This window comes from Chroicocephalus ridibundus, chromosome Z, assembly GCF_963924245.1.
Source record: "Chroicocephalus ridibundus chromosome Z, bChrRid1.1, whole genome shotgun sequence".
Lineage (NCBI taxonomy): Eukaryota > Metazoa > Chordata > Aves > Charadriiformes > Laridae > Chroicocephalus > Chroicocephalus ridibundus.
The window spans coordinates 72,184,049-72,200,486 of record NC_086316.1 but is presented as its reverse complement, the minus strand read 5'-3'; the positions used below and the strand labels follow the sequence as shown (position 1 = coordinate 72,200,486).

General features: G+C 41.9%; 1 protein-coding gene across 3 annotated transcripts in view; it reads left to right on the top strand.

Moving 5' to 3' along the window:
- The window catches only part of EGFLAM (EGF like, fibronectin type III and laminin G domains), a 74,023-nt gene that overhangs the window by 24,384 nt on the left and 33,201 nt on the right, over positions 1-16,438 (top strand). For all 3 annotated transcript variants that reach the window (XM_063320846.1, XM_063320844.1, XM_063320847.1), the window contains exons 5-8: positions 1,016-1,133; positions 1,372-1,507; positions 7,914-8,080; positions 16,157-16,272. In XM_063320846.1, coding sequence (XP_063176916.1) covers positions 1,016-1,133; positions 1,372-1,507; positions 7,914-8,080; positions 16,157-16,272 — 537 coding nt within the window. The remainder of the gene's footprint in view (positions 1-1,015; positions 1,134-1,371; positions 1,508-7,913; positions 8,081-16,156; positions 16,273-16,438) is intronic.

Here is a 16,438-nt window from a genome sequence, read left to right as displayed (position 1 = left end):
GAATAATGTTTTTAATATCAGAGAATGAAAAACAGAAGAAAAATCACCGTAAAACAGTTTTTTGTAAGTGCTTTTTTCACACAAAACAGTCTGTGGTGTAGAACTTGGTATTTCTGTTTACTTGTATATGCTGTCAAAATTCATAAATCTGGGGTTTGCATCTCTCTACAGGTAGGCTACGGGTAAAGAATGCTGAATTTCTATGCACACCTACACATGCTCCATTAAAGAACAGATCTAAATGTCTGAAGGTGATCCATGCTGTGTGTGCCAGCCAGTGATAAAATGTAATTTTTTGGTGACATTTGCTAATTTCTGGGAGATTCAAGCAGGCTTCTCTGAACAGTATTCAGCAGCACAAGCTCTTCACGAGGAGTTTAGCATCGCCTCCCTTACAGTAGTTGGCTGTGGGTTAATCTTTCTGTGTTTATGGCAGAAGGACAAATAAGGGAAATGCTTGCTTCAGGTCAAGGCTGATAGCTGGGCTAGGGAAATTGTGAGAGGCGATGGGACTGGTCTCTGCTCCGTGAGAAACTAAAGATCATCAGTTCGCACTGTGGCAACTTGCTTCATTCTCAGGAGCTTCTACTGTCTCAGGATTAAAAAGAAAAACAAAATAAAACAAACAAACAAACCAACAAAAAAAGAAAATGCACCAGACTGATAGCGAACGCCAGCAATTGGCTCGAGAGAGAGAGTAGTCTGTGACTTTGACTTCACAAGCAAAAAAGTCGGACAGCAAATGCAAACGATCTGCAACCTAGTGAATTATGCTGAGAAAAGGGTCCAGGTCATGCCTGTGGATTCCCCTGGGGCGAAGCTGCAGCCTGAGAGGAAACACATGGTGCTGTTTGTGTTTGTTGCTTCTGAGCTGGGCTGGGCTGGGGACAATCCTCCAAGGAGGTTACATGGAAAATGCTGTGTGAGTCCCCCAGTCCCAGCTCACAGCGCCGTCCCCCGTTGCATGGAAGAGCTTTCGTGATGTTCTTGTCTTGTCTTCTCTTGGCTCTGGTAGGAAGTTGTCATTGGGGATCTAAAGCCAGGCACTCCACACCGCGTTAGCGTTGGAGCATACGGCTGGGCAGGGAAAGGACGACCCAGCATGCCCAGAGACGTGACAACCTTATCCCAAGGTAATGCTTTCTGTTGGAAAACTGGAGGGCACACATCTGTAACACCTGTGGGTGCCGTATCGAATACAGTGTCGTAATATTTTACTATTATTTTTCCACAAGTGTGGGGTTTTAGAGGGGCAACAGGTGAGGGGAGAAGCCTACGAATTTGATTCCCAAGTCTGTGAGTGTTGGGTTATTGTGTGTGTTAGCCCATCCACTTCTCTAATGCTATTCCTTTGCATTTCCTCTGGCGTAGACAAGTGCATGCCCCCTGCACCACCCTATCAGCCCCAGATCGTGGTAGTTTCTGATTCAGAAGTGGCATTATCCTGGAAGCCTGGAGTGAGTGAAGGAAGTTCTCCCATCCAGTACTACACAGTGGAGTTTATCAGGCAAGTTTTCCAGTGGAGTCTGAATTTCAGTGTTTGCCCTACAGTTTGTTTTTGTTTTTACCTAAACTGCACTATTAAACTGCATATAGATTCTTCTCATGATTTATTTACTTCCTGTGTATAGCACACTTAGTTTTCTTCTTGATGTGTTAAATTGCCATGAAAATTTAAAGACAAAGCCAGAAATAATCTAATTTGTTATAAAATCACCAATAAGTCATAACTTCTGATTGAAGAAAATAAGGTCTAATTTGATCTGTTCCCTCTAATAAAGGCCTGGATGAATGAAGTTTCAAGTTTCTCCTGTCATCAAACACTGCCAAACCATGCTGAGGAAAGAGTGCGTGGCCGAGCAGTTCCCTTGAGCAGGAGTACCCTGGGCTAGGGTACCCTGGAAATAATCCAAGGGTTGCAAACTCAGTATGTCGGGCAGTTTTACCTGACAGATGTCTCCGGGGTCTTGAGCTTACAGTACTCAGACTTGCTTTGTTATCCTAAAGCTAATTAAATTTACATAAAAAGTTGGCCTTTCTGTTTAGATTTTTTGGGGGGGAGATGGAGTGTTAATCATTTCCCTCGCCTCTCCTTGCCTCGCCTTGCCTTCCCTCCCCTCCCCTCCCCTCCCCTCCCCTCCCCTCCCCTCCCCTCCCCTCCCCTCCCCTCCCCTCCCCTTCGCTGTTGAACTCTCTAAAATTTGCAATATTAGAACTAAACTGTGAGAAGTTGCCATTTGCATTGCTTGTATAAAATGCATATGAAGGGTCAGGAGGCGGTGGTTTTATCTGCATGCACAAACCGGTGTTCATACCCTGACTGCTCATATGCTCGCACAAGCTAATATCTGCATACAGAGCTATTTATTTTCATTTGCTTGCCCCTATGTTTACGCGTACAGTGAATGCAAAATTCAGCCTTTGGAACTTTAATCCTTTGGGTGAACACTTGATGACAGGTTTTAGTTGAGGTTCCTGGATAAGAGAGAATTGCTTCCTTAACTACTCTGAGCTGTGAAGGTCAAAAAATCATTCTTCAGAAAAATACATTAATTTCTTTAAAAGACTTGCTGTTGTTAAAAAGACAGAAAGAGCTATCAGTTTTCAGTGCTCAAAGTGTGGTTACAATCTAGAAGATATTCATATAATGAAAAGAATTCCCAGACTGAAAGCTTACTTGTGAATTTACATCGCACTTTGTGTTTGAATCAAAATGGCCCATATTTAGTGGGAAGCCATCCAACGTTCATTGCACCGGGAGGCAGGACATGAGGGCTGAAAATACATTATGGCCATCGCATGAACTCTGCTGTAGCATTACCATGAAATTTCTCCAATACCTATTTTTTGAACACAATCATTATCTGAGCCTTTCTTTCTTCTCCCCGTCTCTTCCCTCTCATTTACTCAGTGGATGGGAAAGGGATTTTGTTGGGTTCTGATTGACTGCACTTCTGTCCTCTCCATGCTTTTGCCATAAAGTGGAGCCTGCAGGTTTATGTACACCTCTTCGTAGCACCAGGGGCCTGCTAATTGAAGAAGAAGTGGGCACCGTCATCTCTATCTGATGCACTGATAGTGCACCCTTGAATGTTTTTGTTTAACATGCTCTTTAATGTGCTCTTGCACAGCCAGCTAGTGGAAAGCTGCCTTCACTGTTTTAAGTTGAAAGATGCGAGTAATTGAAATTTCAGTGTTTCGTTAGTTTTAGACTTTGGGAAAGAATTTGCTAACAGCACAATGTTTTGATTACACTGTTTAGTTTGAGATTTAAAGCTAAGCTGGAAGCATATTTGTTAATTTTGGGATTATACTCTCTTAGACTTGGAAGCTTGATTATATATTTGGAGAAAGTTCAATGAACCATAAGCCCTAGTGGCAGTTAGAGGTAAAGATTTAACTTCAAGCTTCATTGTCTTTTGTTGCCTATAGTTTTAATTACTATAAAATGTATTAACATGAGTTAAAGCTGTTAAAGTAAATCAATGTAAAACCAAAACAAAACAGTGCAAGTAAATTTAGAATCAAGTTCTCGTGTGTCAAAGAAGTACGATATTATCCTGTGCTTTTTGCAAAATTAATGACTTTCTTATGCAAATCTGTAATTTCTCTTGGGTGCAGCACAAACGTCTAAAAACTATAACATCGTTTAAATCATTTCAGTCCCCTTAGAACTAACTTTATGAATTTAACCCTAGAAAAAGCATGCTAGGAGACTTAGATGAGGGAAAACCCACTGTTTTCCTTTGCTCAACTGTGATATTGGCGATTAAAACCTCATGAGAATTCAATACATTAATTGTACATACCAGAATCTAATCAGAACCAGGAGCTAACCTGCAGTCTATTTCTACTCAGGGTCTAAATTTGGGCCTTTATTTAGCACTTGCATGGTTTTTCCTTGGGACATTTTGGTTCACTGTAGGCAGCGAAGGGCTGCAGGTGGTTTCAGATACAGGACGAGCTGGGATAACTCAGGCTCTGCCCTGCGCTTGACTACAAGAGGACGCTAAGGAGACCACAACCCCAACTTGGCCAAATGCTGGAAATCAGTAGGGAGAAAGTAGGTCTCACTGCTCCCTGCACAGTTCATAGGGAATGTGTAAAAGAGCGTGTTAAACCCAAAATAGCTAACGGTGTCTGTGGAAGTTTGCAGGCTCAGTGTAAATAGTCTGTTGATTTATGCTGAGAAATATTCTATGACAAATGGCATTCTTATGAAAGCCTCTAAAGTGAGACTCTGGCCTTAAACATACTAGTTTGGGTGATTTTCCTGAAGATACTAAAAAAAAAAAAAAATTCTCAAAAACGTCTTGGACATTTTCACTCTGGTACTCCAAATACTCAGATTTTTAATCTGTTGAATGCCTACCCAGTCTTCTAAACATGGACACTAATTTATCCAATTTTTTATAGTCAGCTAACATCTACAGAGACACAAGTGTTTCAGCAGCGTATCCTCTAAAAGGATCAGGTCACTTTCTTTTCATCTCCTTGGTACGTAGATGGAGCCAACACCTTTCAGTATTAATCTTGACATGCAGGGGAAATGTTTCAATATCTTGGTAGTGACATGAAAATTCTGCTGCAACGAACTAAGCAGGTTCTGCTGATAATACAGTGGAGATTTATCGGTATACAGATGTTAGGGTGGAGCAGGTTCAGCACAGTGTTGTGGGCAGATTTCTTCATTAGTTTGAAGACTTCCCCCCAAAAAAAGGTGTATCCCTGAATCCGTTCCATGTTGAACTCGCTGTGCCTGGTCCTGCACTGAACCGGGCAGTCATATTTGCTTTTGTTTGCAAACAACCCAAAACAACAGATTTTACCAGGGAGACACCTCCTAATGCCCAGGAAAAAAGTAGCTTTAATACTTTTTTCCTGGTTAATGCATGAAACGGATACATCTGCCTCAACATTTACCTCGCTGTTTGTGAGGGTTAAATCCTTGTAAAGGTAATTAATGAAGAAAGAGGAATGGAAGACGTAGAAATTAGGGAGGAAGTGCCTAACAGCGTTAGACAGCCTCAGAGGAATGTTTAACAAAAGAATGAGGTTAGAAAATGGTTTGCTTTTCCTTTCCTCAGAGTTGACCTTACATATTGGTTGATATTTTTGGAGAAAGTGTCACAATAAAGCTAAATAATAATAATTACTAAAAATAATATCCAGTAGTGTGTTATTTTCTATAATGAGTATTTTCCATAGCCAATATAAGTGTATTGCACTTGTCACCATATTTATTATTTCCAAAATATTTGTAAAAAAAATTTATAGGAATGAATTTGTCACTTGAGATGAGTACAACACGTCACAAAAGAACAATCAAAAACCTTATAAAAATTGGATTGCTAGGATGTGCTTCACTGTTAAATCATTTCCAGGTGATTTTAAGAGGAAGTTCAAGTGAGTATAAAACTGCTGTTCTCTGCATCAGAAAGAGTTCCTTTCTTAAGTTGAATCAGTCCCCAGATTGCAAGATAAAGCAATAATCCAAATCTTTTAGGTCCGTTTGGGGCAGAATTCTGCCCTTGATTTATATCCATCCAGTCCTATTGAATTTACCCATATGCTTATTATCTTAAAAGCGCTCTGACTTTGCCGCTGGCCAGATTCGTACTGCGTGGCATTTCTGCGTTAGGGATGCACAGCTGTAACCTCAAGACACATCGTCTGGAGCAGTCCCATCCTGGTCCAGGGAATGTTGCACTGCAGAAAGATGAAAAAAGTGGCATCAAAACGAGCCCTTCTGGTGTAACGGTTGGCACAAACTGAAATTTGACGCGAAAAAAGGACCGTGAAGACAGTTTTCACAAAATGTTCCCAGCTTAGAAAACACAGGAGCTGGCTGGCTGTGGACACAGTCGCCAGCTGAGTTTATTGTGTTCCTCTCCCCATCTGTTTGCCATTTTTTCATCTTGTACCGATTTGTTCGCACAGGGAACGTTCTCGAGAAATAGCAAAGGTCAAGCAATAAATCTCCCTCTTTCCCTCTCCTTCAGCTGCGGACACTTACACGTTTGTGGGCATTTCCTTTGTTATTCACTTCTGCAGAAGGAAGCCTTGCGAGAGCGAGTCAGCGAAGTCGAAGGCTTTGTGTTATCTCCTAAATCTTTGTAGGGTGCGAGACCTCCTTTGGGTGCCTTCGTCAGAGGCGTGTGTTTCCATTCGGGCGCGGACGTCGGCAGGATCTGTTGCAAAGAGGCTGTGAGGCAGATCTTGAGCTATCAGGAATTCCTTGGGCTGGAATTAGAGCCAAAAAAAGATGTGCTCAGGAAAACCGAAAACACAACTAAGGGAGCATGCAGAAGGAAGCGATGTTAGCAGCTTTCATTTGGAAAACGCTATACATTTTCATTTTGGCCCAGGCATCAAAAGCTCAGAGAAGGGAAACAACCAAAGAGTAGCCAAAATAAATGCCCTCTTGTCTACCAGGAAATGGTGGTGGAGGGTGACTTAAGATGGTCTGTTTTGCTGTCATTACATCTGGTGCATTTGTCTGATTTTATTTTTGTTTTTGGCAAGAAGGCGAAATATTCGCAGCCTGTGTGCCGTTGGCAGCTGGGAGCTGCTGCTTTGTCACTGCATTTGTGCTGCTGGCACAAAGTGAGGAAACCTCGGTGATCAATAAATCTTGTATTGACTGGTAAAAGAAAACATACATTAACTTTGGCATTTCCTCCCAGCTGCAAATAAACAAATACGAAATGCCTGCCTTCTGATATAATTTTCATTGGAAGGCTGTTGGAGACATTTGCAGCTACTCCTATGTAAACACTGGTAGATTGAGGGAGCACTTGGAGGTTATTTCCTGTAATAAATATCACAAGGACATCTTAGAAAAGGACACTGGAATAATTCTCTCTCAAAGTAATTTCTGTCCATATTTTACTTTCATAGGCTTCTGTTTCAGTATTTTGGGTGGCCTAGGCTTAATGTTTACATTTTTATTTTGTTTGTGTTTACCTTCTCGTTCCCGTTTCTCTTTGGTAAGAGACCACTTCTAGAGAGAGTAGAAATGGTGTGAAAGCATCAGAACACTCTCTCAAAGTATTTGAAGTAGCCCTCCCCTTTCTGATGTCCCCCTGCGTATGATCTTAAACATTTGAGGCCAAACTGCCATGTGAATGGTTGTACTCATTTCAGGTGGATTCTAACGGCACTTAGAGCAAGGATTTATTGGCAGGTGGCTTCCAGCATAAATCAGGAGTTAACCAGGCATTGTCCAAAGGCAGACGTGGGAATTTTGTTGCAAAATCCACAGGTTCTCTGCATTATTGTTCTGGGGTTTTTGTTTGTTTGTTTTGTTTTGTTTGTTTGTTTGTGGGGTTTTTTTACTTTTTTGTTTGGTTGGTTTTTGTTTTCTGAAGAGAAGACTTTGGATCCAGTTTTTCCAGTGTGGGTGGGTTAACCTGATTGCCTGTGAGATCAAATGTTAGATTCTGATTGTGCTAATGCTTGTGTATGTTTGAAGGGACTTAGTGGCATTAGGGCACAAACTCTTAGAAATAAATCAGGATATTTCCCTCTATTGCAAAGTATTGCTTTATACAGACAAACAGGAGATTGGGAACTGCTAGTAATATACATCCACTTGAAAACTGCAAGCCCAAAATCCATTAAAATAGATAAGCAGAACTTGACTTGTCAGATTGTCCTCTAAACAACCTCCTTGGCTTTATAAGCAAAATCTAAATGTAGATTTTGTATATCACTGTATAGTTTTGATATCACAGGCTTTGCAGCTTAGTAATGGTTGCAGAGTCTGTCCCCTTAAGAGTGAAGGATTTCACTGATGATTTAGCAGGCTTATATCTCATTTATTTTGTATATTTCCCAGGAAAGTTTAAAGGCAATTAATTTATACAGCCAGCTTTAATTATTTATGATCTTGGCTTTGCTTGATCCTGAAGGCCAGACCTTGACAGCAATTGGACGGTAATAAGAGAGCAGATCCAGATGGAATCCATGGTTCTCAAGGGACTTCTCCCAAACACTAAGTATCAGTTTGCGGTGCGAGCAGCAAACTCCTATGGATCCAGCCCTGCCAGTCCACCGAGCGATGTCATCCGGATGTTCAGTGAGTAGACCCACCTTTTTGTAATTAAAGCTATATAAAAATAAAGTGTGTCTGTAAATAAAGTGTATCTGGGATAGCCTGTGGAGGGCTGCTGGTGGAAAGAGTTGCTCTCCAAGCACAGGCACCCCCCGTCTGACACCTCTCGGTCCTGCCCGTGGAGCATGCAGCATCCTGTGAAAGTCAAGCCACAAGCAAAGATTTGAAAAGCTCCAGGGAGAAGTGCTCTCATGCCATTTCTCTGCTCTGGAGGTCATTGCCAGATATTTTTGGATCACTACTTACCGACTTTTGTGCTGGCCTCATGCAGAACTGGTAAGTGGATATCATGGGGAGAAATGAGAGAGACAAGTCTATTGTTCATCTTTTTTTTCCTGTTCTTTGAAACTGAGCTCCGTGTATTACATTTGTAATTTAAACAAAGACCAAGAAAATCTGTGCTGTTTTCTGAGGTGTAAGGCTCTTATGAATCATGGAAATAATAACAATCATGAAAATAATGATATAAACAAGTAAACATCCTGTTTTGATCAGAAGCTGTATAGCAAAAATATTAGGTGGAAATGCATTCAAACATACTTGAATAAACACGACTTGTTAACAATTACATTCACATTCATGTAGCAATGTAGACCATGCAGTAAGGGGAGGGTCCTGCACACATCTCCTGGTGACCTTCCTCAGAGTGTAATCCTCTCTCAGTGCTAATGTCTCCGTGGGCTGACTCTGAGGTGCTGTTGCTCCTCATCACCCCCAAAGTCATAGCTGTGTGTGAGAATCCCAATCAAGCCGACACAGAGCAGGGAATCATACAAATCACGTCTCTCACACAGTGGAAAGCCCAGTCACAAAGAGAGACGATGTAAGAAGCAGAGCCACGGCTGGCAGGCTGTGGGGACCAACTGAGCTATATCCCTAACGTGCCACTCTTTTAATTGTGCCTAAAAGGTGTCCATACTTTTAAGTTCTAGTTTCAAAAGCATCTATAGGGGATAGAACGCCATGCAAGAAGATGCCTGTATATAATTTTAGCAGATAATTATAGCAGATATATGTAGCAGATAACTCTAAAAAAGAGCAACAAAACTGACTTTTTTTCCTTTCTCGCCTGCATGCTCAATTACAAATCATCTTTAATTAACTGGTTGAAAATGAGCAACTGATATTCAGGTAGGACCATGAGCTCTGCAAGAAGAATTTTCATGCTGCAGAAATGTGGACCACATCCTCAGTGATCCACCAATTTAACCTGCTAAGTATTTATTTCTACGTTGCCTCCCTGTGTTGGAATCCCTTGTTTTCATTGACTCTTTTATGGCAGTTTCCATTGTTTTTTCCCATCTGCCATAAACTTGGTCCCTTGAATAGTTTGCATGAAGTTAGTTACGGCTGCTGAGCTCATTAGTTTAATTTCTGAAGCAAATGTTTGTGAAAACCATGAAGGTGCATCATGCTCTGGGGTTCCTTGGCCCTTGGATCCTCAAGGGTCATCTCCTGCTGCCTGAGGCATGCTTGTGTGCTCCTTGGTATCCTGTTTATCTTTGAATATGAGTGGCTGAATTCTTTGGTCAGAAAAGATAAAGTGTTTAGCTTTGTTAATAAGGGTGGAGTAGTCTTCATGCTTTGCTTATTACTGTAGTACTCTACGAAAAGACACTTTGCCTTTGGAAAACGCCTGTTCTGCGGAAACCTGTCAAGATGGCTCTAAAACGTGGATTTTTCAGTAGAGCTTGGGATCACATTCACACCTGTTGTATATAAACACTGATTTCTGGAGGAGTTCAGAGGGGGCATGAGCTTGTGTTATGCATGTTGCAGCACTCTCTGAATGGACTCAAAAACTGCATGCCGGTCCATGGTAGGCATGTGGGTGTTGCTGTGGCTGAGGGCTTGGTGTCCCTGCACCAAGGCTCTTCCAGTGCTTGGTGGAGACCCTCGTGAGCGGGCAGAGCTCCCGCAGCCTGCGGCCACGTCATGTCCGTGATGTGCTCCAGCCCCACACCGGGTCACTTTTCTTAGGGCTACTTTGGCAAACGCTGGGGCCTTTGGCAAATGTGAATGTGGTTCCTTTGCCAGTCTGCTCTTGGCTTCCAGGGTGGATTTTGCAAATATTTTGCAAATTAAAAACTGCATATAGCCACTATGCATGAAAGCCTGTGTTATCTTGTGGATACCTGTCTTCACAACAACCAACTTTTTGCACAGCAAGGAGTGGTGTTCAAAGGCAACAAAATCCTTTAGAAATAAGTTCTGTGGCTTTATGCAAGCAGGAGAGTAACTGAATATAGCAGCTCTCACTTGGCTTTAGTGGTGATGTCTGTGTAAGAAACTAGGTTGATATTAACCAGATACACAAGTACATTGTGCATTAGTATAAAAACTAAACTTCTGTTGTGAAAAAAATTCTTGATTAAAGCCACGCATAGCCTGAACATTTATTTTTCCCCAGAATACTAAAAAAACCTAACAGTGATTTAAACTGTTGATATGTTTAATGTAACAAAAAAAAAAAAAAAAAAAAAAGCATGCTAAGCTTAAGGGCAACCAGGTAAAACTTCCTCCTAGTTCACATTATGTATCTGCAGGTACCTTCCCCTTTCTAGTAGCCAGAAAGCCAACAGTTACTTTCTTTGGCCCAGCTAATCATTTGCTTGAGTTGCTCAGGTATAGATATTTGAGGTCCCCTAGGTCCTGTGGCATTCAACTGTCACTGCAGGAGGACATCTGCCTCCCATGTGTCTCCCAGACACCTGACAGTCCTCTGGGGATGTCTCAGGTACCGTAATGTGTCTCAGATGGCACCAGATGCCTGAATCTCTCAAAGATCCAGCAGATACCTCTTAGTCACCCGTGGTTGCTGGAAGGATGTCAGATATTTGGCACGTCTGAAAATTATGCACCTTTGCTCTTCGGGGTGCGCATCGTAGGGATGACTACCTTCATTATTAAAATGGTACCTCCTCCCATCTAAACAGTGAAACATGCCAAAAATATTTGATGCTATTTTCTGAGTGATTTTGTATTCCTCAGAAATACCTGACATATCTTAGGAAGCTGGCAGAAGTCCATACAATGTCTGTCTCCTTTGCATTACACTTGCTGGCACTAAGGTCCTTAGTGTGTTTGGGAAAAATTTTTAGCTTTATGCTTGTATATCCTGGATTTTTCTGCTTTTTTTGAAATAATTAGTGCTTTTCTGACACTTGTTTTAACTGAAGAACAAATCCCCAGCATTACCTCAGATGCAGTGGACCTTCAGGGTCCATGTTGCGTTGTGTAGTGTCACTCACAGCTCTTCTAGGCAGGCTGAGACAGAGAGGAGTACAGCAGATGCTGAGTCCAAAGTACTCGTGGATGTTTTCTGCCAGGGTTTATCTCACTCTGAAATGTATTTTTCTCATTTTGGTTTTAAAAGGTGACTTGCTTTTGCAGCACTCGACTGCATTGTTTCCGGTCAGCACAGGAAACCATTGTCTTTTCTGAAGGGTTGCTGACGGTATCACCTAATGTGACAGACCTCCCAAGGTCTGTGCAAGTAGAACATGTGGCCTTGATTATAAGCAGTTACCCCTTACCTAGTAAAAAACGCGTGCGTGGTTTATGTTACATTGCTCCGTTTTCAAGGAGGAAGGAGAAGGCAAGTTTCCCCAAGGGTTCTCATTTATTTTTGATTTGGTTTCATTTTTTTTCTAGAACGAAATGATGTAATAAATCAAATTTTGTTGCCTTTCTTAATTACAGATGCAGGCTGCAGGTATTTCGCTTATATAGTTGTTGGGTTTTTTTTGTTATGTCAAATCTTTCAATGTGTCATGGACAATTTACTTGAAAAAAAGATTTCACATATCAAGTTGAATAAAAACAAAATAAACTGTCCCAAAGAATCAAACAAACATAGTGTCATCACCTGCATCACTTAAATACCCTTCATCTCCTGGGGAAACAGATGGGGTTTGCACTGTGCCTGGAAGGTCACCAGCCCTGGGCTTTGACAGACCAACAGAGGAAGCGTCTTCTGTTAAAAATACCCTCCTGCTTGTCTCCACAGCAAACGTGACAGAAGTGGCTGCTTACTCTGGCTACATCCCTTCCTCTGGGCCTGGCTGTCACCACCAGGTTCATACAGAGCGAGGCACTGGCACAGGTGCTTAAATGTTCTGCACCGTGCTTGAATGTGTCTGCTGAGGCTCAGGCACAGGAAAAGGGCAGTCCCTTGGGCCCAAACCTTGATGTAAATGACGGCGATGTGTCTTGGAGATAGCAAATGGAGGTGGTTTTCCACAGAACTGTTTCCCACAGATCTGCAAAGGCTTTAACAAAGGCAGTGTTCGTATTTATACAGACAGGGACAAAAAGCAAGAGACAGGCCAAGCAATATGCAGTGCCTCACTGTGAGCCACTGACAAGAATAAAACTCAGATTAAAATGCCCCTGATGTATTTTGGATTTAGATTTAGAGGGGTTCTTCATGAAGGCCATCAGTCTGTGAACACTTCCATTCAATCTGCTTGTGTTGTGGTGCCCGGGGGGTCTACCTCCTACGGTCTCCTCTGTCTCCTGATCAGTATGCTGGTGGCCACCTAGTTGACAAAACAAAACTTTGTGTGGCTTTCTGTTTGTTTTGGGAAAGATTTCTTCGGTATAACTTAATCCCTGATTATTCGCAAAGAAGCTGTCTACAGTTTGTGACCCCCCACGGGTTTTCCAATTAATTATAAAACAGGATTATAGGACCTGCTAAAGGGTCTTAAACAGGCTTCATCTCCTTGTACACTGAAACACTGGTTTAATGAAACATGGCACACTTATAATCTCTGTAGTCATTGTTTTGGTCTTTGCAGAGTACCACTTTGCTTAATTGTCCCTGATTTGCCACCCATTATGAGATGAGCTCTCCACCAAAGCTACACGGTGCTATTAAAAGAGGGGCTCACAGCAGGGTTTCTCTACAAAAACTCGTGTTAGCTTCTCTGCTTTCTGTTGTTTTGCAGTTTTGTTGCATCACATCACACATGGGTATCGTGTCACGTCCAGTGAGCAAACAGCAAATGCAAGATGACTGTGAAGCCAATGGGGTCTTAGATGGTCTCATCATTGGTGTGGGTACTGCCCTGTATAAATTCAGGCATAGTTAGAAAAGAGTACATCTCCATGTCCTCATCATTCCCAGCTGTCATATGCGTTACCAGACTGCTCACAGATCAGCAGGTAGAGTAACGTAGCTGTGAGTAGAGTAATGTGCTGGCTGAAACTCAGACAGAGCCAGGGGGAATGGTGAAAGCAGAGATTTGGAGCCACGCTGGAGAACTGTGGGTATTAGAACACCTTCCGAAGTTATACTTTTCCTGGTGACACCAAACTTATGTCCCAAAAGTCTTTGAAGAAGGGCCTCAAAGCAGTCTTTTCTACCAGCCACAATAAGCTGTAACTTCTTTGGTCTCTCCAGGCTCTAAATGTTGTACCAGTTCAATAAGGTGAAAGGAATCATTGTCTGGTTTAAAATAGTGGGTACATTTCGTCTCCCAAAGTCTCCTGTTGGAAAAGCATGAAACATTTTGATCTGCCAGATGAAAGTGGCACATCTTCTGCTTGGGGAACTGCCTGTCTCTCCTAACTTACCAGGTCTCATTGCATGCTGGTGGTTATCGATGTAGTTAGTGACAACTCCACTCAGGAGAGTTACACTTATATAAAACTGGCACAGCATTGAAATCGTATCTATACATGTAAGCAAGCGTGCATATCTGAATGTGAATTCAAGACCTAACATTTTCCTTCATGTGAGTATGAAGGTGATTCATTCTCTGTATTGCTTCATTCCTGCCATCCTTATTGAACCTAAATCCCATTAAGCCAATAGAAAGCTTGCTTGACAAGAGAAAAAAATGTGGCAGAGTTTGGACTACAACAGATGTTTATTTTTTCGCTTGTGACCCCTAAATTAGAAAATGGAGCGTGTTTATCACAGCTTGTTTGAATACAGGTTAGATTGTTTTCCGAGGCACATGATTGTAGTTTTTTCTTTCCTTTTCCCAACTTAGCTTTATGACTTCTATTACTCTTAGGCAAATTACAGTTTCATCCGTTAGAAGAACTGAATTCAGTTCTATTCCAGTGAGCTGAAAGTCGCTGCGTCTGCTGGGAGCTGTTATCTGCTTTACTCATACTGGGAGTAAGAGATTTTGCCCACATTTGGGGAATACCTGTTGTTTTCCATAATGAATACAGGATTGGGACCGCTTCATACATGTGCAGTCTGTTTCTCCAGTAGTAATCCTCTGCCTATGCATTCACAGTCACCAGCAGAAATAATCTGGATATAAACTGTCCAGTTGGCCTTATCTCATTACCAGTCATAAAGCTACGAGTTCTCTGCTTAGCTCAGTTGTTAGAACTCTGTGCTGAATAATTCTGATTAATACACAGTTAAATTGTATTACTTACAGATGATTTGGGATAAATGTTAGAGTGGAAGGGTTTTTACACATTCTCTCCCAGCCTAGCATGTTGTTTTGGTTGCAAATGTGTATGCCTCATTACTTCTACTCATTTACCTTTGATTTTTCTCTGTGCTGATGTAACATGTAAAGCCTGTTGATAAGTAAGTCCCACAGAGCGTGTGGTGGGCGGCCAATTAGCCCTGTGCACGTGTTCGTATCTGGTGCACATATGCTTGATTTCGTAACTGTCTGCCAGGATTTTTGGGTTGCAGTCACAGCAAAGGAAAAGAGCATATAGTAAGATTTAGACAAGTGCTCTCCTGCCTGAACCAGGCCAGTGAGATATTTTTCCATTATTCTCCACCAAGGTGGAGGATGGCTGACCCCAGTCAGACTGGCTCAGATGCCCTGATAGCACTGAGCCCACCCTGCTCCCTCTGAAAGCCTGCTGAGACTCCTTAGCTTTCCCTGGCTCCCTTGGGTTGTTCAGTGGTGGTGGTGAAGCTCTCGCTACCATTGAGTGGCATTTTCTGGCTTGTCGTGTCTCCATTCTGCAGAGAGACACTGCCCAGCAAGACTTTGCATTGCTGCATGTTGCAATGCGAAGGACCTGCTAACTTACAAGAAAATATGGGCAACTTGTGGCTGCTAAAATCGACAATCACACATGGTCAGACTGTACAGAAGCTTTGTAAAGCAAGGATTACCTATGCTCCTTTGAAGTGACTCAAAATATTTTATGGAAAATGCAAATGTATGAAATCTGCTATCTTGATGGTTATCAAATGTTTGTCTATTCTTAACTGTGCTGAAATGACAAGTAATGATAATGATGCAGTTACCTGTATTATCTTTCTTCTGGCAAATTTTAATAGCTAAAAAGCATAAACCATTGTTTAAGCAGAATTTGCTATGTAAAGTGCAGAAAAGCACAGATGTTTTCTGCGAGGGTCCTCTTACTGGACTTACCATTCCCAGCCCAGAGCCCTTCATGGCACAGTTCAGCGCTCCAGGGAGAGGCAGAAGCAGATTATGTGCATGAAAAACCCATGATGTTTATGCAAGTTTCTTTCTTTGAGGTGCTGTATTGTGTTTTAAAAAATAGCCTAAAAATACACTTAGGATGCTAATTTCAGTAGCATCAGAGCCAGTGGAGGCAGATAAATTCCTAAGCAGAGAGTGCCAGAAAAGCCCTACCTAGATGCATCTCTTCTGCTGTTCCAGTAGTTTGGTCACCAGTAGGGAAGATATGGGACTGTGTATTTATAAAAGTGAAAAGTTTGATCTAAAAACAATACAGTTATTAAAACGTTGTCCATGCCGAAAAAAGTTCAGAGCCGTTCTCCTGGAAGAATGATGGATGAAAGTCCGTTTGCAGTGGGAGAACTGAGCTTTGCCTGTTTTGTTTGAGAATGACACTAAGTGATTAAATGAAGGTCCTCACTTTGTTTTAAGTTGCACGTGTATCACTTGGACAGCATCTCCCATCTTCAGGCTGACGCTTGCATTGTCTGTACAGGATGAACAGTAACACCACTTCAGATTTCAGTGTGGTGAATCAGGGGGTGGTGAGATCTGAGTAGCTGTGTGTAAAGAGAAAAAAACGTATGAACTGAATATGCTAGTTGTGTCTTTTTAGGCTCTGAGGAGTTAGGAAGTGGAAGCTATGGGCATCGGTATATCACAGACACAGTGACTGGTGATGATGATGGATTTGATATTGATGACTCAGACTACGACATTTACATAGAAGAGGTAAGTTTCAAGATTCCTTTTGGCATTTCTGTTTTCTTTATAGTCTCAATACTTTAAAGTGTCTGATCTTGTCAGGAACTTTAGTATCTGATATTATGTGCCCAGATACAGTAACGTGGTTGTTTCTTTTCCTTCAGTGAGGATCAGTTTGTTACCTCAGATGTGT